This window comes from Rhipicephalus microplus, chromosome 1 (genome assembly GCF_043290135.1).
Source record: "Rhipicephalus microplus isolate Deutch F79 chromosome 1, USDA_Rmic, whole genome shotgun sequence".
Taxonomy (NCBI): Eukaryota; Metazoa; Arthropoda; class Arachnida; order Ixodida; family Ixodidae; genus Rhipicephalus; species Rhipicephalus microplus.
In genome coordinates, this window is record NC_134700.1 from 65259857 (window position 1) to 65286243 (window position 26387).

Sequence of the window (26387 nt, forward strand, 5' to 3'; positions counted from 1 at the left end):
TTTTAGCGTCAATTTGCGCTCACATTCATCTCACAGGAATGTTATATAAATTGATTTTGCGCCAGAAATAATGACGCGAGAAGCTAGAAAGTTCTCGGATAAGTGCAAAAATAGACGCAGATTTCGAAAATGTCAGCTTCAAAAAGTCGATTTTTTTTGCGATTTTTGGCCTTCTAAGACCCATGTCGCCCCATAATTCTGTCATTTGTCAGCCCACAGATGTTGTTTACAACAATATTGGTTGCTGTGCCAACTACCGAGCGCAAGATAGCTTGTGCGGTGTGGCCATTTTCACATGCATCAATGTCCGTATGTGGTTCCAGTGAAGAAAATGCCAGCAAAACGACGATACCTCGTTCGTCACTCCAATGTCAGTTTTTGCACGACTAGCTTCGTTACCCGAACCACATCACAGCGCTATCCCAAGCACAGCACTTGGCACAACGCTACCACAAGGAAGTGATCGTAGTCGCACTCTGTTCAAAACAATAGAAAGTGAGAGATGTAGAAGAACAGTCAGTGAGCATTTAACGTAAGGAGGATTGTTTTCGATGACAAGAAACCTTACACACTCAACACTGATAGTTACTGTGCAAAAGTTATTATTGCAGATTTATAACTGCCAAGTCTTCTGATTTTTCCATAAAATGTACGAATTTCGACTGCACTAAATATTTTACGAATCTTGCCTGAAAATTTACAATAAATATCATTTACGATAAAAAAAATAAAAATTAGTAAAGTAGCGTGGCCTCCGCGACTAGCTACGGTGCGTTGCCGTAGCTATTCGTGGAGGCCACAAAAACAGCGTTGTGCTATATTTGGCCTCCAGGAGAGAACAATATTGTCACAATGCAGAAACAGCAGCAGTTGAGTACAGGACAACTCACTTTAATTGTACCAGAACACTGGCAAACTGATCGAATGAGAACCTCCTCTTTTTCTCTCCTTGCATGTGCTCTTCATTGTTCTCTTGGTGCTGCATATTCACTGTGCCAATATGTATCGGTGTTATCATCATCACATACCTGCGAAGTCTCCCGCATTGTCCGAGAGACTCCCAAATTTCGACAGTTTCTTTCGTTTGTACGGTTGCCACGAAAATGTCCCGTAAATCGAAATTTGTGTGCGAGATCTGTTGGCATTGACAAAAAAAAATGCGGGTCAGTCTGTTTTAAACTTTTTGCGAGCACATCGCATATTATTACAAACGAATTTGAGAGGCGTTCATCTAAATGCACACTAGTCTTGGTGATGCGAAACCGCAGCAGATACGAATTCGCGAAATTCCTCAGCCAAATTCATGTGTACGTTGGACCGAAATTCAAATGTTCCGAACACTTTTCCTAATCGGGGCGAGTGATCCGAAATTCAAATGTTCCGAACACTTTTCCTAATCGGGGCGTGTGATATGAACTTAATACCGAAACAGCCAAACGAAGGCCGATTGAGAGCAGCGGGCTCGAAGCTTCGGAAGTACACATGCGACCTGCTCCCACACTGTCTTCTACAGTGCGTGTAGTTGTCATTGCCACAACTGCTGTGGATGAAACTGCGGTCATTCTACATGATCATGTATGGCGACGACATTACTGACAGAACTCCGAAAGTGTGCGCATGGCCAACGCTCGACCTATCAAAGCAACGCTGCTTTCTGCAAACTTTGTGGACAAAACCGCAGCAGTTGTGATCATTGATAGCATAAAACAACTTAGTTTTGAAGGCACGTGGATTGAAAACAAAACAACCGTTTGCCGCAACCACCGCACACTAAACCGCAGTCGCAGCAAAGCGAGAGCGATCTGCGAGCTCAAAGGGCATGTGGCTGATGCAGCGGTAGATTAAAAGCGGTAATGACGTAAAAAGGCTAGTAGCTTTTTTGTGTTCCTGTCGAAAGAATCTAGTAGCGAGCAAAGCCAAAGCTCTGACCCGCGCTTTGGCCGCAGCCAGCTTGGTCATCCAGTCCGTTCACATGTGAAAACTATGCTAGTTGTTTTGATGGAGATCTATGTTTTTGCTAGTTGTTTTGATTATGCAAAATTTCAGGAGCATTTGCACTCCCCTTTTGAGACTCTCATCTTAGTGGGAAACCTTATCCTCGTGTTTGGCCACTCCAAGCCATTACAAGACCGCAACGCCGATGTTTGCGCTTGCGCTTGCTACCCCCCTCCCTACCCCCCCTTCTTGTTTCTCGCGATGTTTTTTTTTTTTTGGTGCCGAAAATGGGGGGAAAAACTTCTGCGCGTCGATTTGACTTAAGGTGGCAACGCATTATTACGCTTGTTACTAAAGGCGAATTCACGACAACTACAAATTAAAAAAAGTCGGTAACCCCCCACCCCCCACCCCGTTTGGTGGCTTTACGAATTTCTCTGTTGCCAGGTTGGCAGGTAGGCAGATCCCTGACAGCTTCATCTTGAAATCCGTATATGAAGACACCTTGCTTCTTTTCTGCTCAAGTCCTCTAGATTCAAGTGACCTGTTTATAGCTTCTTGTAAAACAGTGCTCTCCCTTCTTGCGATCTTCCTCGCTGGCAATTCAGGACGTGTTGGCATTGAGGACAAGTATTTCGGACAGTTTGGAAAGATAGAGAGTACAACATTGTGCTTCAGCTCGCGTTTCTCCCGTCCTACTTCTATCATCCTTCCTGTTCGTTCATCTTGATGTGACAGCATTGTTATGAAATTTTCTGCGTGCAAGTGCAGCTCACAAACATGTGAGTGCAAAAAAAAAAAAAAAAGGCGGTTGTTATAAGTTCGCTCCACATGAAACACACTTTGCGTAGATGTAATCTGCAAATAGCTGTTCCTTCATAATTACTTAACTGTCGTGCAAGCACGAACTCATTCATAAAAACAAAAAAAGCGGCACAGTGATACGTGTAGCGTAGCAATCAATTTTTTTTTCAGGTGACACTATGAATTTTGCTATCCATAGACCGGGCAAGTACTGCGCCTACGATTCTTCGTTAAAAAAAAATAAAGCAAGAAAGAAAACGAAAAATAAAACCACCTTCTAAGGTGAGCTTCAACATCTGAAATGAAAGAAAATTACATTTTTTCAACTACTCATACACTTCTACTCATACATATTCAAAGCTTTCAACCCATGTGTAAAGACTCTTAAAAGCTAAGAAACATATGCATATAACTCAACATCGAGATCACTGAATGAACGTCGCTCTCATTGTGTTGCAGCGTTCGAGTTTAATATCGTGGCTTCAGGACAAGAGTTTGATCTTGAAGTCAGCTATGTGGCGCTTGCAAAGTAGTGTTGATCTTGAAGTAAAGTGAATTCAGGACGTAGAATTAGGAACGAATTTGTACATTGAGGACGGATAGCTCGCACAGCGAGAGCAATGTAGCCTTGCTAAATTTGCTATGTCTCTTCTCGCTCTGCGGGGTCACCTTGAATACTTTGCAATTGGGCAATGTTGGCTTGTGTCAACGAGCTAGGCACGAGTTTTTAATTCTTGGTTGTGAGCCTACCTATATTATAGTCAATATGTAGCTAGGTGATAGGCATAAAATATATTTCAGGCTTGTTACGTTTCTCGTTATAGTTAAGATACGCAGTTACTACAGCTAGAATTTCTCATCGCAAGTAATGATCGTTCTGCTGAGTATGCAGTGAACATGTATGCTAAAGGAACTGACTTACCAGGTGAGGGCTTACAGATTGAAGAGGCACAATTCTATGAAAATAAGCTTTGGGCGTGCATTGTACATTTTTGTTGTTTGTACATACATTATTCCTTTTTTTGACAAATTCACGTTTGCTAGGGAGTCTAAAGAGTTGTACTTTTGACTGTATGTGCAAACACTCTTCCTCGAAGAAAGCTTGTTCCTTATATTTTATTTTAATCTGTGTTTTGAGGTCCTTTTTTTTTTACTGATTAGTCATTATAAACAGGGCTGCACAAGATGTAAAGAGGTGCTGCAATCTGCCACAATGAGTCTTTCTCATTAGTAAGGTCCTGCTGTTCTTATCAGATGTCTGTTGTGTTGATTGTTCAAAAGCACAGACATTGAATGAGCTAACACCATTCAGTAAATGTTTGTTGGCATGCAGGAAAAGGTGCAGCAGACAGGTGGCCTGCTGGATGCCGAGGAGTCCCTTTTGGAAGGTCACCTGGGTGTTGCACGCGAGTTGGTGTTGCTGCTCTCACCAGCCGACAAGCACCGCATAGGTTCGGACTCCAGCAACACTGTTCACGGGAACCTTGTCAAGGTAAGCTGGGCATGGACAGTGGAAGGGTGCAAGGCATGGTGTGGGAGGTCATGGCCAAGCTTCCCGAGTGTTGGCACTGATGCTGTGCATAGTGAATCCTGTTCATGATGCTGTGTACTCTGTTTGATGTAGACGCTTCTTAAATTGATCATTTCACCATGTTCAAGACGCCTGAGCGACCATGTGCCGAAAATGGAAAAGGGGGGGGAGCTTCTTTTTGGTTAGAAACCTGGCAATCTTCTAGTCATCTGTTTTAGCACAGAGCCATGCCAGAGCTGAAGCTGCTCCTGAATGACTTTACGGAGGGCTTACATTGGGCGACGCGTAGCTTCAGCAGCTCTGCATATACTAGAGAGTTCTAGTTTAGCGTGTGCAGTGGCCTAGCGGATGCAACGTGCGAGAGGGGGCAAGAGTGCGCATACGCTAAACCTAAGAGAGATCTCGCATGCTATATTTTGGTGCTTCTGCTTATGTTGCAACTGCTATGGCTGTTGCGTACCTTACCAGCAGCTCACGCGAGACCAAAACAGACAAGATGGCTGCGACCGACAACACTAGGATGGTCGCGGCAGCGAACGAAGTCCGTGTGAGTTTTGGTAGATTTGGATCATAAATAAGTAACCTAATGAGGTGAACAGGTGCAGTAGGCTTTGATCGCTGCTAAGCTAGAGTACAACGTTGGACAACCGAACAGCGCCGTTTACGGACAAGCAGGAACCCGATTGTAACGTGAAGCACCGCGACGAATTTGTGGGTTGTGTACGGGGCATTGTGTGTTACGTGGGATCTCTCTGAACTGTGGTGGTTGTGACGTGTGTCTAGCCGGAAGATGTCTAAATGGTTGCCTGCAAAAGCATTCCGAGTGTTAGAAAGTAAAGGTTTGTTCTATTCATGCATTTAGCGTGAATGTGGATGAACGTCCGTGTTCTACGAAACCCAGGTGATTTTTCTCGTACATTGTGCTTTCAACATTGTGAAAGCAGCTTTCATGGCGCTTGAAGAATTACACACGAAAACATCGCCGCCAGAGGGGGTATTTTTGTATTGAGCATTAGCAACCCCAGTTTGGCTCTTTTTTTCTCTTTCGGCGTCGAAGAAAATGTTTGTAGCAAACAATAGATGTTAAATTGGCAGTAAAGAATCGTCTTCGCCGTATCTGTCCCTCGTGCTGCTAGTTCACCTATCCTCAACACTCAAACCACTACTTGTCCCCGGGAAAGATAGCCTTATTTCATGCCTTGAGTTGTGTGTTGCGTCGACGAATGTTGGTTATTACAGCTTTCCGCTTTTCCATGAGATGGCGTGAAGCTACACTCAAAAAGCAGTGCTGTTCACGCTCAGGTGCAGTTAGAGGTCGCCACCGCCCGTTTTCCCTCACGCTATTCGCGCTGCCGCCTAAGTCCCAAGAGAGACCAGGCCGCCGCGGCACAATAATTTGTGGTGCACTGCCATTTGTGTTATTTTTACCCGAGCGGGGAATGCGGGGAATCTGTACATCAAATTCGTCACTTCACCTTCTTTTCTGCAGCTTTAAAATTTCTGAGAGTGGCATTTGCGGTGTCGTGACTGCTTTCTTGTTTCCGTGTTTACATACGCTGTCAATATAAGGGCCCTAAAATAGCTTCTGAAGAAACACAGTCTAAAATGTTATTCTCTCTTGGCGATTCTCGTTCTTTTGAGGCCCTTCATGATGCCAGAACAGTGATTGAACATGATTAGGGCACATGTCGCAGAAACGAGACGAGACAAGCGTGGACTGCGTTCGATGCGAGCGAACAGCAAAAATCTTCTTTTTATTATTTTGCTTAATAACGCAGCGCTCTTCAGTGCCCCTTGTCTTCTTTTTTTCTCCTTGTCTTTGGCAAATTTTAATAGCTTCCGGCCTGCATGAAGTTTTGTTGTCCTCATTGGAAACAACCTTCAAGTTGGTAGATATGCTGTACAGGTCTCCGAATGAGTTTTTCATTGGTTTTCGAAAAGCAGGAACGTATCTTCCCATCGACTCCCGAATAAATTTTCATGACTTTGGCGAGGTTCCAAAGTGATCAAGGAGTGCGTGAACCAAGCAATACGATGTCTCCTCAGTTCACTCTCCTTTCTTCTTTACTTGCGTAAGCTTGCTTTCTCAATTCCTTCTGATATTCCTTGCTATTATGTCAGCTGGCACAATAGGTAGCGGATCATCCGGTCTGCTGTATACATAGGTTAACGGCCTGTTGCTAAGCACCGCTTCAACTTCAGTGGTTATTGTTTCCATCTCTTCCCTGGTTAGCAGTCTCTTTCCGATGACTTTCCTCATTGATGATTTCATGCTTCATATTATTCTTTCATGGAAGCCTCCCCACCAAGGGGCTTGTTTGGCAATAAACTTCCACTTTATTTTATTTCCTTGGTTAACTCTTCTAGAGACTTCTTCTTGTAACTCCTTCAGCACAAGATTGATTTCTTTGTTGGCTTTCTTGAACGTCCTTGCATTGTCACTATATATTGTGCCACATAAGCCTCTTCTCGCTGTAAATCTTCTGAATGCATGTAAGAATGCTTTCATTTTACAGTTGTTGACAACTTGGAGATGTACAGCTCTTGTTGCACACACGAATACTGCGATGTATAGTTTTGTTATGCCTTTCACGGCGTCTTCTATAAGCATCGGGCCTGTGAAATCTACACCGGTCACTTCAAATGGTTGTCGGTGGTTTACTCTGTCAGCAGGCAGGGGCGCTGTGTCTTGCTTAATTGGTTTAGCGTCAAATCGTTGACACTTTCCATTACTCCATTACTCCAACATCCATTAATAACCTTCTTCACCAGCTGCCTTCTTTGGATTATCCAATATTTCGTTCTAAGCTGCGACAGTGTTGCACTGACTCCTCCATGCAATGCGAGTTGATGCACATGTCGTACTAGCAGCTTTGTAGCAGCCACCCACTTTGGTAGCATAATTGGATGTTTTTCGTTGTACGTCAGTCAACTTTGAGACAGACTACCCTTATGCCTTATTAGTCCTTGTTTATCTTCAAAGACTTCCCTACCACAAAGAAACATCCTTGTTGTCTTAGTTGTATTGCTCTTGTTGAGTATAATATGCTCCCGTATCTTATGTTACTCCAATTTTATTATCATCGACTCTGCACTCTTTAGTTCCTTAAAACTCAGATTGCCGATTATCCGCTTCTTCCTTATAATCTGTATGGATCTCAGAACCCAAGCTGTTACTCTGAGCAATTTTATGTAGGTTCCATACTTCTCTGCGTCGATCACGACCGGAATTGACGTGTACCTGTTAATGGAATAACATTCACTACTCTCAATGTCTTCTTCTGTTTCTGTCTGCCCTATGGTCTTGTTTTCTGTAAGAAGCCACTTTGGACCATGCCACCATAGGTCCGACTGTATCAGAGCGTATGCGCTGACACCTCTGGTCATGAGATCAGCTGGGTTCCCTTCGCTTGCAATGTATTTCCACTCTGATAGCTTCGTTCTCTTTTTTATCTCCTTCACCCTATTCTCTGCAAAGATGTCTAGTTTTTTTTTTCCGTGTAGCCAACTAAGAACAACGGTCCAGTCCGTCCAATATCTTGCAGTATTTAAATTCCTTTCAAATCCACTTCTGATGTATTCAGAGATGTGTGCAGACAGCAACGCAAACATAAACTGAAGTCGTGGTAACAATATTTGCTTCATTGGGGCTATTCTTCCTTTTGAAATTATTATTTCAGCCTCCTTTTCGTTCTCGTAGTGATTTATCAAATATACCACTGTTCCATATGCATATGGACTTGCATCTGAAAACAAGTGATGTTCCGTGTAAATAGGCTTTCTCTTTTGTCTTACATCAAACTAACGTGGTACACTAAACTCTTGAATCGATTCTAGCTCTTTAATCCATCTCCTCCAAGTCTTTGTTTCATCATCTGGCAGTGAGTCATCCCAAGACGTCCCTTTCCTCCACATGTGTTGCATTTCTCGCTTGGCTGTTACCGTAAATGGACTAAAGAGTCCCAGAGCATCGTATACTCTTGCAGTGAGCTGTAACATTTGGCGCTCCGTTAGTGCACCTGAAGATGCACGTTTCCTTTCCGAGCAGACGGCAGGGCGATAGTCTTTCTCAACCGCCCGCTGGTTACCTGTCCATATTTGATCTAGCTGCAGTTCACGCAAAATAAGTGAACTATATTCCTTGTTCCCTAAGTTGAAACGCATAACAGCAGGTGCCATGGCAGTCTCAATGGCAAATCATGATGCGTTCTTTGTTCTTCGGTGAGAGGCTCCAAATTACCGAATGCAAGGCCTCATTCGCATTCTGCGTCTTCCCTCTAATGCATCTCTGCAGGAGCTTCTTGTTGGACAAGCGTTCATAGACAGGACGCAGTGCATTGCTCACAGCCTCTTGCAAATTGTACTTGCTTTTCGGGATGGGCTCATTTCTTGCCATGGCTGCATTATGCTTGCACCAAGACTTGGGCCGTGTGGACAGAAGCTGTGGCTTGATTTCTCGTCGGTGGATATCACATGGTGATATGTAGCCCACACAGCCTTGTGCATCTCATCCACATTCCCAGAATGGGATTTCAAAGCCCAGCCGTAATAACTCGTCAATTTTGTGATGGGGTCACCTGTGAGGCGGCCCTTGCCAGTGATGTGCTCGCAGCTGTCCCCTTTGTGCTTCTGCACATGGTTCGAGCAGTCTTCTTTTTCAACATTTGTGAAGCCGTACACCTTAGCTTCTATGACAGTACTGTACAACCTGTAGTACTGGCTGTCACCATCACAAAGCATGGTGGTGTACCTGAGGCTATGAAGCGAAAGGGAGCCCTGAAATAAAATCATTGCTGCCTCTACTTCCATTTGGGCAGCCTGGCATGAGGTATTTTTCTGCCATGAATGTTTGGCTTTTCATTCAGAGTATTCTGGGCTCTCGGGTTTCGGACCACATTGACAGCCGAGGCAAAAATTAGACGCGCCGAGGACCCACGCTAAAGACAACCATTCGCGGCAACCGCCACGCACCCAAGAGACTCACTCAACTTTCGCCCTCACCCGCCACCAAGGCTTTTTTTCCACCAAGGGTCACCGCTCGCGTACACAACGCCACCTACCGCCCAGTAGTTGTAGCCTGAAGTGTGGCTTTTGGGCGAGACATGTGTGCCACGTGGCACAAACAAGTGTACAGGGGGTGTCAGCACCCTCACAAAGTTCATGTGCTTCTACACACGTTTCAATCGTGTGTGCACGTATCTGGGGTCGTTACCTAGTCAAGCTCTATCCACGTAAAGTAGACCAGCCAGCCGAAAAGTTGATATTTTCGTGTTTTCGATCCGTGGAAACATTTTCTGGTGGACATACAGCTGATCTCCTGCCTTTGTCGCGCTCGCAGCCACAGGCTTGCGGACGCGTAAAGGCGTGATGCAGCTGTTGTCACTGAAAAGATTACTTTCACTTGACATGGACGTTCATACTAACAGCGGGACATCATTAATTGCACTTCACTAGGCCACAAATAGAACGTGCATAGCTCAGTCGCACACAAAGGCATTCTACTCACACTTGTGGTCGGTCGCCATTATGTGACAGTGATGACACTGTGTTTGACTCTTCTGACAGTAGGCTATTGGCAACACGGTTTCGGTTTCGTTTTCACACACAGGCAATTTTTGGACTATTTATCGGTAGAAAGATGCGCATTGGATTCAATTTTTCTTAAACTGGAGAATAGAGATTCGCTCGCACCTCTTTCAACTAAGTTGCGCTGCCATTAGCTGTTGCTGGCCAGAATAATTTAATGTACTTTTTTAGCAGAGGCACAAGGTCGTTCCGTGGGCTTATTCAGGCAGTCTATACCCATTTTTTGGAGGCAAGGCTGAATGTCATTTCTGTATTCTTAGTTTGTCAATTATATGACGCCCGGATTATATGACGGTTTTGCGTGGTCCCCTGAAATTCATATAATCGGGCTTCCACTGTACCTATAATGTCAGAAATTGGTGACACTGAATCCCTATTGTGTGCTAGCAAATTATGGTCATTAATTTCAATGATTTCGGTTGGCTAAAAATGCAGTACCGCTCACTTAAGCATCACAGGCTGTCTAATGAAAAAAAAAATCTAGAAATACTGATACACATGGGGCACCCACCTGAACCACACACCATCCCGATGAAGCATGCTAGCTTCTACAACAATCTCTGGTAACCAGAATTTTGGAAGCTATATACTGCGATTAAGGAATACACAATAAACATTTAAAGAAACTGATTTCTAAATTTGTATAATTGCGTCAGTGCCAATAGCTTGAAAACTCGCACTTTATATTTATTCATTATAGGGCAGTGCACAAAAGAAAACACACAAGAGAAAGAAACAGGACAGGTCCTGTTTCTTTCTCTTGTGCATTTCCTTTTGTGCGCTGCCCTATTATGGATAAGTTCCAACTCGCCCGCCTTTGAGTTTTTTATTTTATTCTACATATTTAATATTCTATATTTATATTTATATTTCTTTATTATTCTCTATATTTATTATTCTCAGATAAATACGGTGTCCAAATACACTTTTCAAGAGAAACACGTGCAGTAATTATGCAAGCATATCGTGATGTACAGTATAGACCTCTTATAACGTAAGTTGCGGTAGTCGCGAATATCCGCACTTTACCCAAAACAACCTTTTTCAAAAGCCGCACTTGCGCGAAACATGTTGAGCATGCAGCTTCGCATGTCTAAGTATCAAAACACGCGATACATGCTTTGCTAACATTTAAATTTCTGTGTGTTAGAAAAATTTAACGTCCGAAGACAGGCATTGCCAATAAAATGAGCGCGAAAAAGATTTCATCGGTTTAAGACATCGCAATAAGACACCCGATTTAAGACATCGCAATCGAATCGTGAACCACTATTTGAACGCTACAGGTGCCGCCCTGGTTTTCATTAACGATATGTATCTGTTCCCGTCAAGTGCGGCCACTGCTAAGAGTTTCGTTGATTTGGTACCAAATCGCAACTTAGATTCACGTGACCGCTACCGATCAAAGCGCAAACAATGCCGATTAGGCCTAGCTTGCCATTTGGTATGTTGTCACGGAAAGTTTGTCCAGAACACGAAGATTGGTCCTCAAAAAGATCGCGCTAGCAGTGAACCAAGAACAGCTTGCAAGACACAAAGTTCGCGTTTGTGGCCGGCAGATCAGCAACGACGACAACTCGCCAAGCTTACGTACGACAGCGCACTGGCAGCAAAAGTGAGAGTTCGCATCATAAAACCATAAAGGTTTTCAATTTACCGAGAAGGGAGCAAACACGATATTTGTTGCAAGCTCGATAACGATGACGTTTTTCCCAACAGGAGGCTCTTAAGCGCATGCAGTTCATAAGGATGGGATTGCACGTGCCACGTTGAGCGGCGTGCGGATGAAGCCACAGTAGCGACGTAGTACGTTGTAGCTGTGTCGGCACCGGTGCAAAGGCTTATCAGTCACCAAGGCAGCCGTCCTCCTCCTTTACTCGTCGAGCTCGTGCAGTGTCCCGCGGTCTGTTTTTTATTTTATTTATTTCCCTCCGTCCTGTTCACTACATAACAACCTCGTTGTTCGCTCCCCAGCGGCGCACCCAGCGCGCCTCCTTTCAGAAGCCTGCTCGCTACTGCGTTTGTCACAAACAATTTTCGACAACCGCATTATAACCGGTCTTTCATCTTGGCAGACTGCAGAATAAGCGGTATGCGTATACATGTGGTTCTATGGGAGGTTAAATGGGAGTAGAAAAAGACCGCATTGTAAGAGGTTCTGCACTATAAGTGGTTACGTTATAAGTGGTCTACTCTGTGTAACATTATCGTGAGTTTTGAGCAGTAAATAAAGTATTCAATTCTGCACATACCACAGATCCCGTTAACATGTGTAGCGCGTGCCTAGAGAATTTACTATATCCAATATACCGTTAAGCTGGTCATCAATCAGAAAATTTCATTGGAGGTGGTGCTGTAAACTATTCTTAATGTTTGTACACGTAAAAGTGTTTCGCAATGTTTCAACACCAAGGTTGAGCGAGGCACATACAATATTTAAAACACCAAAACAATGTAACAGAATACAAACATAGTGGAAACCAGCAGGGTAAAATCAATGGTGCTCGAATGCGTGAATGACTGAATTAGTGTTCGCACAGTAAGGTACAGCGATGCGGCCACATTTTGCTATGAAATATTCGTTTGACATACTGTTCAAATTTAACGAATGGCTTAAAATGCACGGCTTCTGGCCGCATCAGGCAACCTGTATTGTGGTTGTATACTGTGAGTTTTATTTTACTTAACTAGCTGCAAGAACACCTATGCGTAAGTGCTACCTTTGCGAGCCCTGCCTAACTACCTAACACGATGCAACACGCTGCACATGAACACACATCAACGCGAGTATCGTGGTAGTTTATAAGGACGCGTGTCAGCGCGTATGCGTACGCTGGCATACATTCGGCCGCCTGCAAGGAAAGAACACCTCTCATAGTAGTCGTAACGTATATCGATATTGTAGCTGTTTAAAATGGAGCGTACAGCATATAAAACTACCTTAGACACGTTCACTTCAATAGTGCACAATATGAACAGGCATATGCATTCTGGGCATGATCAGCGCCTACAGCTAAAAAAAGGCCCCAGAATTATTGAACAAAAATAATGGTCATTCAAAAGCATGGCCCCTCTCCAACACCACTGCCAACAGAGGCGGGCGCCAATCAATCATGTGATAGAGAAATGCTCTGAATACAGCCAACCACTATACATAGCCTTCACAGATTGTCAGAAGGCATTGGATTCACTTGTCATGCTCGTTCGTGTTCGTTAGGCCTCACTCCCCGAATCACCCGCCACTCACGTCCAACCACAACACCGTCCACGCACATACTCCCCGCACACAGGCCGGATGTCCACTGTTGCCACCACGCCCAGGGGGCGCCACATACCCCCATCACTACCAATGGATGTCCTCACAGCCCGTCCCCCCCTTGAAGCGTGAAGCTCCCCGCTGACCATGGGGGATGGTATTTGACGAGCTGGTCGGCATGGGCCTCGCCACAAGCTCTCCCAGTCTGTGGGTGGACGAGCTTTAAAGTGTTTGCACCAATACGTCTGCAGATGCGGAATGGACCATTTTGCCGTGGTGTCAGCTTCGATGAGATGCCTCTTGCAGCGTCACTGACTATGTGGGTTTCTCGCAGGACAAGGTCGCCTTCCTCCAATGTCGTGGCTCGGCGTCGCTGGTCGTAGTGCTGCTTCTGGGCACGCCAAGCATGTTGCTGATGCTGCCGTGCAGCATTCATGACCTCTGCCAAATGGGACTGAAGTTCTGCTGCGAATGCGTGAGAAGATGATACCGCAGGCTCAGCGTCTTGCTTGTCTTCGGTGGGTTGCCAGAGTGTTCGGAGTTCACGGCCATAGCAGAGGAGGGCTGGGGTGTATCCAGTAGCAGCACTTACAGCGGTTCGCATTGCAAAAGCAATCTCGGGAATGTGTTGGTCCCAGTTTTTGTGCTCATTGCAGTATGCACGAATGCCCTGCTTCAAGGTGCCATTGTGCCGCTCGACCATCCGTCCGGCTGGCCTGTAAGGCACAGTGTGGCGCTCCGAGATGCTCCATCGCCTAAGCAGGTTCTTCCATAATTTACTAACAAAGGGCTTCCTATTATCGCTAGAAATAGCAGTAGGTACCCCGTGTCTGCAGATGAACTCTTCCACACGGCTGGCTATCTGCTGTGTTGTTGCTGCACGAAGAGGGAAGAGCTCAATGAATTTGGTAAATTTGTCAACAATGACCAGCAAGTGCTTGTGCCCCCGAGGGCTGGTAGGTAACGGCCCCATTAAGTCGATACTAAGTTCTTCCATTGGTGCTGCAGGCCATTGGCTTGCCATAAATCCTTGGGGTTTGCAACGCTGTGCTTTCGTCCTTTGACAGACTGAGCAACTGCGGACATGCTTCGATGTGTCATTGCTCATGCCCAACCACACAAACTTGTCTCTGATGCGTCGCAGTGTCTTGTAGAATCTTGCATTGGCACTTGTCGGGTGGTCATAGGCCATCTGCAGGACCAAGGGGCGAAGGTGAGTAGGCAACCAGGCTACTGTACGGTCGCCGCGACATTGCACCAAAAGTCCTGATGGCTCTAGATGAGACTTGGATGCCAGGTCCCCCAGACGACGGGTTTTGGCAGTGCCTTTGTGCAGGCACTCTCCCTGGATAGTTCTCGTTATGTCACGCAAAAGAGCATCACGTTGTTGTTCCTGTGCTAGTTTTTTCACAGTTTATAACACCGAGGTCCTCAATGGTGGTTGGAAGGCAGGTTTCAAACGTGATAGAGCCTTCGTCAGTGTCCAAGTTAAGTGGCAAAAGTCTCTCAGGCAGGCTTTCAGCTGCTGTCTTGGAGTTTGGCTGAACAGATGCCCGGTTTAGGGCATCAGCAGGAATGTTGGCCTTACCACGACGGTGCTTAATTTTGCACTGAAACCCTTGAAGGCGTAGCACCCAGCGCCGCACACGAGGAGATGCCTGCTCAGTGGTGAACATCCAAGCCAATGACGCATGATCACAGTGCACTTCGAATTCTGTGAATTCCAAATAAGATCGGAATTTCTCTACAGCCCATACGACGGCCAAACACTCCCACTCCTGGACTGTGTAATTATGCTCCGCATCCGACAAGCCTCTGCTGATGAATGAAATTGGCTGAAATTGGCTGAATGAAATCCCGACGTTGCAGCAGCACTGCGGCGATACCAACACTGCTGGCATCTGTTTCAACTACAAATGGTGCATTGAGGTCTGGCAAGCTCAGAACTGCATCTGTTGCCAGCCTTGCTCGGAGAGTCGCAAATGACTGTTCTTCAATGCTCGTCCACTGCCATTTGTGTTGCGTCTTGAGCAAGTTGGTCAAGGGCTTAGCAGTGAGGGAAAATTCTGGAATAAAGTTCCTGTAATATCCAGCTAAGCCCAGAAATGCCTGCAGTTGCTTCATGTTGGATGGCCGAGGGTAGTCTGCCACTGCACGCACCCTCTCTGGGTCTGGTCGGCACTCTCCTGGAGATACAACGTGACCAAGGAAGGTGAGGGATTGAGTGCATTGTTGTACTTTGGTTGGATTTATTGTCAGCCCTGCATTCTTGATGCATTCGAGGACTTCACGGACGTGTACCAGGTGTTGTTCTATTGTAGGAGAGTACATCAAAACATCATCAAGGAACGCCATGGCAAATTTGTGGTTTATGCCCTCAAGAACCCTGTCCATTAAAGCTTGGAATGTGGCTGGGCCACCAGCCACACCAAACGGCATCCTTGGGAATTCGAAGGTGCCCCTATGACATATGAATGCAGTCTTCTCAACATCTTGTTCCCGCAGTGGAATTTGGAAGAACCCTTGGGAGAGATCAAAGCTTGTAAACCATTGTGCATTACCTAGCTGAGCCAGGAGCCAATCAGTGCGAGGCATTGGGTACACTGGTACCCTTGTGCAGGAGTTCAAGCGCCTGTAGTCGACAGCCACCCGGTAGCCTCCGGATTTCTTTCCCACCAGGACTGGTGCACTTGTCCAGCTGCTTATGCTCCGCCTGATTAGGCCTGCTTCTAGCATCTCATCCAAGCAAGCATTCATGATGCATTGTTTTTTTTAATTGACTGGACGCAGTTTCGTGTGCACTAGTTTGCTGTCACCTGTGTCGATAGAGTGCTCAATGAGTATTGTACAACCAGGCAACTTTGTGAAGAGTGCCTCATGTTCTCCCAGCAGGCCCCTGAACTCGCGCATCACTTCTGCTTGCTGTCCTGAGCCACTAATGGTGTTGCATGCCACAACGTCTGGCTGTTGCTCAAACAAGTTTCCAAGGCAATTGGCATCATCCACTGGATCTGGGGCAACCTTCCTGTCTAGTTTGGCAAATGGAACAACAAGCTGTGGCTCCATACCTATAGTCCACCCGCCCAAAGCTATGTGCAAGGACATGCCAGCGGCTGTAAGGAAGTCCTTTCCGAGCACAACATCCTGGCACAGGTCAGGCAGACAAATAAATTTTTGAACCCGGGAGCCGCCATCCCACTCTATTTTGCATTTTGTAGCCTCGGAGCTCTGGGACCAACCTGATGCCAAGCGGAGTGTTCGAGTTTCGCGTTTCCTTTTTCCCCCGAAGTGCATGCCTCACTGGTGGCTAGTGGACCAAGGAGACTCACGCTGGACCCAGAGTCGAGCAATGCATGGAACGTCGTACTGCCGATTCGAACATCCAAGAGCGGCTCCTTCCCTCCTCCGGCTGCAGATGCAACTTGCATAACAGAATTGCAGTAGGAACCCACCGAACCGGTGCCTACTGGCGCCCGTTTCCCGAGCACTGAGCCTGAAAGTGCCCTGGACGGCGGCACTGGAAGCAAACGGCGTTGTCTTGGCGCGGTCTACTCGCACAGTTGCGTGCAATGTGGCCGACGACGCCACATCGTCGGCAAACAACTTGGCTCGGGGCCCGCTGAGGTCGACGCCCTGCTGGTGGTCGGTACGTTGGTGTGCCGACAGATTGGGCCTGAATTATGGGCCACTGGTCCCGGTGGTATGATGGTTGCACTGCTGCGGGGTGGAGGGGCCACGCGCATCCAGGTGTCCTACCGGCATTCGGCGCGGAGACGACTGCTGCGGAGTGCTGGGGCACTGCCATTGCGTCAGGCATGCCATGCGCCGAATATGCCAAGTCGCGCGTGACCTGATTTGTTTTCGGTGGAGGAGGCCGATATTGTAGCCGGCGCCGCACTCGCTTCATCAGGCCATCGGCGGCATCCGCCAGGGCCTTCAAGCTTGAGAAGGTGAACCCCGCTACCAAGTCTTGCAGCTGGGGGTGCATTTGGCGCAGCACTCTGTCGACCTTGACGTTGCCTACAACCTCCTCTCCGGTTCGGTCGTAGAACTCGGAAATAACATAAATAAATTCTTTCAAGTTCTCCTCCGGGTGCTGAGTGCGTGCCTCCAACTCTTCCTTCAGGTGCTTCTTTTCGTCGACACGAATTCCCGTCGGAAAGCGGTGACAAAGGCATCCCACGTAGCGAAGGGACCCGCGAAACGATGCCACAATTTCGCGCTGCCGTCAAGCGCCGCGGTAACGACGCGGCGAACTCGATCCTCCAGAGCTATGCCGTTAATCAGGCAAAAATTGTCCACTTTGCTGAGGAATTCCTCCGGGTGTTGCACATCCTGGGAGCCCGCGAACCTAGGCAACGTGGTCGCAATGGGCGCTGTCACCGTCGCCGATATTTGTGTAGCCGGCGGTCGAACAAAGGCCGGTCGGCGCTCGTTGCCTCCGGGAACCACGGGAGCGGCCATTAACGCCTGCCGCAGCTCAGATGCTATGCACTCGCGTTCGATAGCCGATCCATTTGTCTGACGCAGCATAAACTGTACGAATTCTTCGGGAATTTCAGTCGGTCCAATCCCGGACGAGCCCCCACTTGTCATGCTCGTTCGTGTTCGTTAAGCCTCACTCCTCAAATCACCCGCCACTCACGTCCAACCACAACACCGTCCGCGCACATACTCCCCGCACACAGGCCGGATGTCCACTGTTGCCACCATGCCCAGGTGGCGCCACATACCCCCATCACTACCAATGGATGTTCTCACACACTCATGCAGACACTGCGAAATCAGTGCGTCGAGGAACCATATATAAACATCCTGGAAGAAATATACAAAGGATCAAGTGGAACTATAGAGCAATATAAAGAAGGCGAGAGAATACCAATCAAGAAGGGTGTTAGACAGGGGAATACGATAGCCGCATTGCTATTTACTACGTGCTTACAGGAGGTTTTCAGAGACCTATAATGAGAAGAGTTAGGCATACGAGTTAATGGAGAGCACCTTAGGAACCTGCACTTTGCCACTGCATTGCTAAGTAACTCAGGAGACAAATTGCAATTCATGTATACTGAATTAGACAAGGAGAGTGGCTAGGTAGGTCTTAAAATGAATCTGCATAAAACGAAAGTAATGTACTACAACAGCGCTTCTATGAAAATAGCAGTGCGCTTGAAGTTGTAAAAGACAGCTAGTAACCGCGGAGTCAAACCACGAGATTGAAGTAAGTAGGAGAATAAAAATGGGGAGGAGTACATTTGCAAGCATTCTCAAATCATGACTTGTAGATTGCCACTATCTCTCAAGAGGAAGGTATATAACAGCTGCATCTTGCCGGTATTTAGCTGCTCAAAAGTGCTCGAAAATTAAAATTCTCCTACCCGGAAAAGTTCTTCAGATCACAAGTCCTTGGTAGCATCTCTGTTAGTGAGGGTACTAGCCAACTGTCACAATATTTAGTGGACGCTACTAAAGACGCTGATTGTGTGATGCGCAGGAGCTGCTAGAGGACTTCGCCTTTCCGGCGTCCCGGGTGGAAGCCCAGCTGCGAGGTGGGGCCGGGGACGGTGGGGGCACAGCAGCAGTGGCTGTGTGCCCGGGACCAGATGCCCTGCGTGCTGCCCTTGACCTGCTAGTGGCTTTGTGCACTCAGTGCCCTGAGAATCTGGGAACCTGTGCAGCACTCCTGTCAGACATGTTCTATGCTGATCAGCCACCTCTGCAGGAGTGGGAGTACCTACCCCCGGTGGGACCCAGGCCCCGTGGAGGGTTTGTGGGCCTCAAGAATGCTGGGGCCACCTGCTACATGAACTCGGTCCTACAACAGGTATGAAATGCTGTTGCACAAGCGACCAATACTATTGTAGATGTTGTAAATCATTGGGCAATGCTCAGCAGTAATTTGGAGGGTGGTGGACTACTTCTAGTCTATGTAGGCTGGAAAGATATGTTCATTTCATGAACTCTCATAGATAGCGCCTGCATCTATGTTGCCTTGCAGATTAGATTGAATTGCCTTTTATGTAACTAGCATCTATGCTTCTGTGAGATTTCAGATAAACGGAGGAATTTCAGAATATGAGATTTTGGGTTAATAATAGAGCTGTGCAAATAGAAAAATTTCAAGTGTGAAGTGAATATAAATAACGAAGTGCGAATAGGAATCGAATAAAATATTTTTCAGATATTTCTATAATATTTCTAGAATGCTTTTCGAGTAGTTTGAAGTAAGATTGTTGGGAAAATTGTTGGAGGGGGTTCGTATGTATACTCTTGTGAACTATAGACCTGTACTATGTTTCTAAACAGAGGTAGGTGCCATCAATATATTTAGGTTTGTTGTAGCAACGTTACGGCACGTAGGCTCTGCTCAACTGTCCCAGCCGAAAGTCCACTACCGCCTGCTATGATCATGTGACAACTGGCGCAGCAGAGGTAAAAGCTACCTCCGAGCACGGCGCGTTGGGCTGCCTCCTGCATGCTTACAAGCGGCGACCACAACAGAGGAAGTAGCAGTGGCTGTAAAAGTGGCTCTAAACTGAACACATGGCTTTGTTGATCTGTAGCTATAGCTTTGAGAACCTCATCAAAGCATGAGGTATCTTAAGGGGGGGGTTGCGGGTCTTAGAATGGTGAAAAATGGCCAAAAAGTCAATTTTGAGAAAATGCGATATTTGAAATTTTTAGACCTATAAGCACGTGTCCTCAAATTGTGAACGCTGAATTCGATCAGTAAATGGATTAAAATTGATTATGAAGCCGCCACGGGAGCCGCAAAACAACCCACGGCAGGTCAAATTCGTTCAAACTTGCCGCGCGCGCCGCCGGCGAGGCAGTCAGCCGATCGCTACCATCTTGGGCTTGTTTTGAAGCCGATTTCTTTGTGCGCATTTTGCCACTCTTCAAAATGGCATTGCTTAAAAGAACGGCTGCCCTCGCCCCTTTTCCGGAGCCCCCTCCCGGGCCGCTGATTGGCCGGAGCGCGCGTACCAGGCGGGCCCCCTGTTCCTCGCTTCCCATTGGCTGATGCGGCCAAAGTTGCCTGCGCTTTTTGTTTGTATATTGTTCATCGGCCGCTGGTTCCCGTTCGTGCACATTGTTTGTCTGCTTCCCGCACGTGCCTGCTTGTGCTACGCGACCGACGCACCGACTTTCCGTCTTTTGCCGGCATGATTGGAGACGCTCGTCTAAAGAAGAAGATGCGCCAAGCATACGGCAAGAAACGGAGGTACCCGTGGAACGCCCGGCAGAAGAAAGCAGCCGACAACGTGCTGTCGATTTCGCCCGATGCCGCCGAAGCGGCGCATTCCGACAACGGCGCGCAGCCGTGGCCGCTTGTGTCCGAAGCGGTGCACTCTCCTGTGCCTTGCAGCTGCACCTCATCGGATTGTGTCGTCGTTGGATCGTCATCTTGCACTTCCAGCAGCATCCTAGACCGCATTGACACGACGTTTTATTCGGCGAACGAGTTTGCTGAGTGCGCGAGAAATGCAGCGGGCTTGAAGGTATCACTAGGATCGCAGTGCGCGACGGAACGTAAGTTCGAGTAATTAGATATTGATCTGGAGGATGGTGGCAAAGAAAATGGGACAGAATTTGTTATTGTTGATCTGGCGGCGATACGCTCGTTATTTGGACTTGTCGCGAGCCCAGAATGCAGTGAAAGAAGTGTCACTATTTCAAAGGCCAAGAAAGAGTATAGGCTGTGTTCGAAGCTCATAGTCACGTGCGGCAGTTGTGAATTTCGCGAAGAGCGTTTTTCGTCCCCACGTATAGCCGACGAGACCGACGCTAACATAAGGCCGTTTGAAGTTAATATGCGTGCCATGAAGGCCATCAACAGTATCGGCAAGGGGGCAACGGCTCTGTCGGACTTCTTCGCCGCGATGAATATTTCGCATCGAGGCGTTCACCACAAGAGTTACCAAAGCCACATGAATATAATGAAAGAAGCCTTCTGTGCGGCTGCTGCCGAATGCGAAGCGGCGAGCGTTGCTCGCATCAAGGAGCTCTATGCAGAGTTCGGCAGTGCGCCCGGAAACGTCGACGTCATTTATGACGGCACCTGGCTTACGCGTGGACATAGCTCGCATCTTGGCTGCATTGCTGAGATCTATAGTGGCCTCATGATAGACCATATCGTGCTATCGAACTTTTGCCTGGCTTGCACCACAGGACCCAAGGAAGGAAAAGCAGGACATTCTGCCTGGCTCATTCAGCATGCCCCTCTGTGCCAAAAGAATGTTGATTGTAATGCTGGCCAGATGGAAGTGGAGGCAGCACTACGCTTGTTTGAGCGGTCACTTGAAAAGCACAAGCTTCGTTATACGACAATGCTGTCGGACGGCGACAGCAGGACATTCCATGCACTCACAGAAAAAGAGGTGTACGGCTTCATAAAGGTGGCCAAAAAGGACTGCATAAATCATGTACACAAGCGTATGGGCGCTGGCTTACGTACCCTTGTAGAGAAAAAAAAAAGCTCAAGGTGGCTCACTTGGTGGAAAGGGCAGACTTACGCAACAATAGATAAAGAATATCACCTCATACTATGGCTGCGCATTGAGAAGCCACAGGAACGATGTTCCAGGTATGCAGAAGGCTGTTCTATCAACTTTGAACCACATGTCTTCAACTGACGAGGCACCAAAGCATGACCTTTGCCCTGAAGGCCCTGAATCCTGGTGCAAATTTCAGAGAGCTCTTGCGAAAAATGAGAAGCCGCCACCACACAAGGACAGCCTGCCTGATTTCGTAACTGAGGCTTTGGAGCCTGTGTTTAGGCGGCTGAGCGACAATGCCCTCTTGGAAAGGTGCAGCGATGGGATCACCCAGAAGCCAAGTGAGAGCCTGCACGCTATGATTTGGCAGCAGGCCCCCAAAACTCAGCATGCATCCTTGCGGAGCAGTGAAAGGGCAGTTGCCGAAGCCAACCAAGGCACAACCAAGAGCAACGTGGAAATTGCCGAGAAGCTGGTTACAGCACTGGCAATAACTTGGTGCGTCGCAGCCTTGAGAAGGACAAGGGCAGGCTGCAAAAATCGCGAAGAGAGCATCTCGACAGCAGTTCAATAAAGGAGAGACTTTCAAAGCGTCACAAGCCAGCAGGGGACTCTGCTTACAGCCCTAGTCTGCTGTAAACAGTCATGATGGCAAATAGTGAGAATTTTTGCAAAAATAAATATTCTTGGTTTTAGACCTAAACATTGTGTAAATCTATTGTCTATCCAAGGACAACAATATTACATGATTTTTTTTTTTTGTGTTCCTTCCACTTGGAAGGCACTAGAACGACCACAAAGTAAAAAAGTAATAATTCTCATGCTGAGTCAATGACTATTTTATAGTTCTAGAACAAGCTGTGAGCAGTATTCTGGGTGGGTACAGTGAAATTTAGCATGGCCATTTATCCTTTAATATAGAGCTACAGAATGATGTCATTAATATCGCTGTAGCTTCACTTTAGCAAAAGTTAAAGTTGCTAGAAACTTTAAACGCGTTTTTCTCAGTTCGATGTTTTTGCATATTGCACTCGGCCTTACGGAGGTTTTTCTTAAGTTAAACTTGAGTGAATGCGACAAAGTTGGTATCATTTTATTCGTCTTGACATGATCTAGGGGGTGATGCTATTTCTATTTCTCTAGCATCACTTCAAAAATTACCATTAAAGATTTTAGTGAGAGAAATTTATTGCAATATATTGACCATAAGTGTTCGTCCGTTTTCTTGCTTATAAAATGCCTTCAAATGGATAAAAATAGCATCACCCCCTACAGCAAGTCTCTAGCATTGGGATTATGCATTCACTTTTTGAATTTAGCAAGAATAAATTGCCAAGAAGTCCCGTTAGAAGTACGCAATTAACTAAGATTCAGACCATATTTTCTAAACAGCTTGAAATATTACAAAACAAATTAGAGATTTGAAATCAGCATAAAAACTAGCTTAGGTAGTGAAGTTTGGTTAAGATTGAGCAAAAAAATTTTAAAAAATGTTAAAACCCACGTCCCCCCTTAAGAGTGGGAATCCCTTAAGAGTGGGAATGTGGCTAACTTGAGAAATGTCATTGCCGTTTGTGGGGTCTCAAATTGGCGAGCTACACCCTCTTGGAGTGAACGGACACAGTAGACGCGGTCGGGGCAAACAAACAATTACATACATTAATTTAACTCTATTAGACGACAATATCATGCGCCGAATCAATACATCATTCGTTATCAACAACCTAGGACATCCGTACACAATATGACCATACACTCCATGACAAACACAATCACACGACAAAACACACAATAACAGGACAAAAGAAACATAAAACATAAAATACACATGAACACTTAAAAAAGAAACACTGACAGCAAAGTGGGCGGGGTCAACTTCTTTACGAGAAAAGGCCGTTAAGAAGCTAAGCTATACTGAGACTAGACAGTAAACTGAGGGCCTTCGGTTGCGGAGTAGTTTGCCACCTGGCGCGAAATCACAAAGGAGACCGCTTCTTCGGATTATACCGGTGCGGGGTCCGAATGCGGTGCGCTGCCCCGGGTGTGCCCTATTGCTTGCGCGAAATGCCGCAGGGCGCTGGCGCAAGCTCGTCAGACCGTGATACAAAGAGTTTCAGGTCCGCAATATGGGCACAGCTGAGTTTTCCTGAATGGGGATCTTTCAGCAAGTACGTGAGTGGAGTGCAAGCTTTCTGGCTTGGTCCGCCCCCTAAGTGGCTTGGTCCACCTCCTCAGTACGGACCAAGCCACTTAGGAGCGAGCGAGGTTGAGAACCCCTTACTGGCATTGCTAAGAGTGTGGTTACGCTTCAGGACAAGATCGCCCACCTCAAAAACTAGGTCGCGATGCTTGCGGTCATATTGGGCCTTCTGCTGAGCCCTGGCCGATGCCAAACTTTTCCTTGCTTTGCAGAAAGCTCGACAAAGCCTGTCCCGAAGTGTCGACGCGTAAGCAGTGCAGTCTGCCGGCGTCTCCTCGTCCTCAAGCTGTCATTGAGTGACGCTAGTCACCGGAGGATTTGCCAACTAGCTGCCAGAATTTAAGAAGGCGAGTGAGAAACCAGTTGAGCGACTCTCGGATGTGAATAGCGAACGCGAGCTCACTCAAATGGTCTGCCCAGTCCCTTTGACTTTCGACAAAGGCCGCCAACATCGGTTTTAGCGTATGATTGACGCGCTCCGTCAAAATGGACTGGGGATGGTAGGGTGAACTGGTGCAGTGATCAATTCCGAGGGAACAGCACATCACACCAAACACTCGAGTGGTGAAATATGAAGCATTGTTCAAGATGAGCCTTTCCGGGAAGCCGAACCGGCAAAACACTTCCTACAGCTTTTCAAGCACCGCTCATGCTGTCACCTTCCGAAGAGGGAACAATTCCACCCATTTTGAAAAGTGACAACGACTACCATCAGGTGAATGAACCCCTGCTTACTTCTGGGAAATGGTCCCATTAGATCGCAGGTGGCCACTTGCCACGGACGCTCACTGACAATTGGTCTCATCAGACTGGGCAGTTTGCCACCCCTTGATTTCACTGTTTGACAGACGCAGCAAGAATAGCAATAGCGAAAAATGTCTCGCCTCATACCGGGCCAGGTCATAATGCGGCTCAGTTTTGCAAAAACTTTGGAGCCACTCAGGTGATTGGCCATAGGTTCGTTGTGAAAAGATCGCAAAAGTGCGGCTTTCAGACTTTTGGGCATAACCACCTTAAACGGGTCGATGGACTCGTCGTCAGTGGCTATATACTTCAGCATGAGCCCGTCATGGTCCAGCAAATATGAATCCGCCAGGGACTCAGCGACACACGTTGGTTCGAGCCCCCTATTCACGCCCGCTGCAGGACAAGCAGCGTCATGGCGCTTCGTCTCTCCGAGACAGTCGCTATCGGCGCCCACTGCAGGACAAGCAGCGTCACGGCGCTCCATCTCTCTGAGACCGTCGCACATTTGGCGACAAAAGGGATCACTTTGCTGGGCCTTCAGAAGCTTTTCTCTGCTGAAAGCCATTCCCAAACTCGCAAAATGGGGGAGTCTGGTATCGCGCCCACTCAGGAACGCGGCAACAACCGCTTGAGTCGGCATCACGGGTTCGCTCTTGGTCTCGTGGCCTTCGGAAAGCTCCCCCGCTTGGCCGCTTTGCGGTGCGCCGCTTACCTGGTTAGCAGCCAAGGTTTGTTTGCAAGGGGACTCAACCTCCTCGCCAAATGGCGGCTAAGCTTCTGTTTCGCCCCTGACGTTTGCATGTGCAAAGGCGCCGCTAACGGCTGTCGCATCGGAATGAAGGTCCGCGGCAGACAATGGGGCACGAGATAGCACGTCAACTACCACGTTGGTGCTCCCCTTTCGATACTGCACTGAAAAATCACACAGTCAACTGCTATTTTTCGGACACCCGAATTTTCGGACATGCCCGATAATTCGGACATCTTCGCGGCACCGCCACGAGCCCCATAGAATCGATGTATAAGGAAGTCTGAAGTTTCGGACGCTCGAATCCCCCGGAGTTCAATTTTCCTGACTTTTTGACGCGACGGAAGGTCGAAAACCACCACAACTGCATCACATGCAATTACGATCGCATAAATGAGCGCGCCGGCCTACTGTGGGGGCATCTGTTGCTTGGACTCGTTGATCGTTAGCGGAGAAAGACACACGGCCTCCGAGATTCCTAACACTGGCCGTGTTTATCGTGCAAGGGTGCTTCGCTGACAATCGAAACTATCCACCCGGAAATTTTTTGGCGCCAATAAAGTTCCTTTCGCTTTAGCGCTTGTGCTCGTGCGTGCCACTCTGGCTTCCCACGCAGCGCTTTCGCGAAGCGTTTCACCACTTTGAACTAGAACTAACCGTCACGCACCGATTTGGTCTGGCCACGCTGGCTATCTTGAATGTTTACCAGTGCCACCTCCGGAGTACCCGAGGCACCGTCGCCTACCGTCGCGCCGTTTTGTTTACGCAGCCCACATGGTGTTTGGCTAGCCTAGTGCGCGGTTGTGCGATCGTGTGAAGTGTGCTCTGCAACGCTAAGCCTAGGTGTTTCGATGCTCGTCAACAAACTCTTTTGTTCACATCGTGAGGATTCGGCTTGCCTGCGATGGCCCCTACTCCGCCTTCATCGTCCTCGTCGATGGCATCGAAGCGCGGAAACAGTACCGTCGGTTAACAATGGAGAAGAAAGCCGCCATTATTAAGTTAGTGAAGAGTGGCTGATCGCAGGCTGACGTGAGCAAGGAGTTCGGCATTTCCAAGCTAACAGTTTCCGATTTCCTGAG

The 26387-nt window shown here is 47.4% G+C and overlaps 1 protein-coding gene across 3 annotated transcripts in view; it reads left to right on the top strand.

Moving 5' to 3' along the window:
• Positions 1-26387, top strand: part of faf (ubiquitin carboxyl-terminal hydrolase-like faf) — a 482217-nt gene that overhangs the window by 296792 nt on the left and 159038 nt on the right. For all 3 annotated transcript variants that reach the window (XM_075874530.1, XM_037429964.2, XM_075874549.1), the window contains 2 exons: positions 4073-4231; positions 18607-18936. In XM_075874530.1, coding sequence (XP_075730645.1) covers positions 4073-4231; positions 18607-18936 — 489 coding nt within the window. The remainder of the gene's footprint in view (positions 1-4072; positions 4232-18606; positions 18937-26387) is intronic.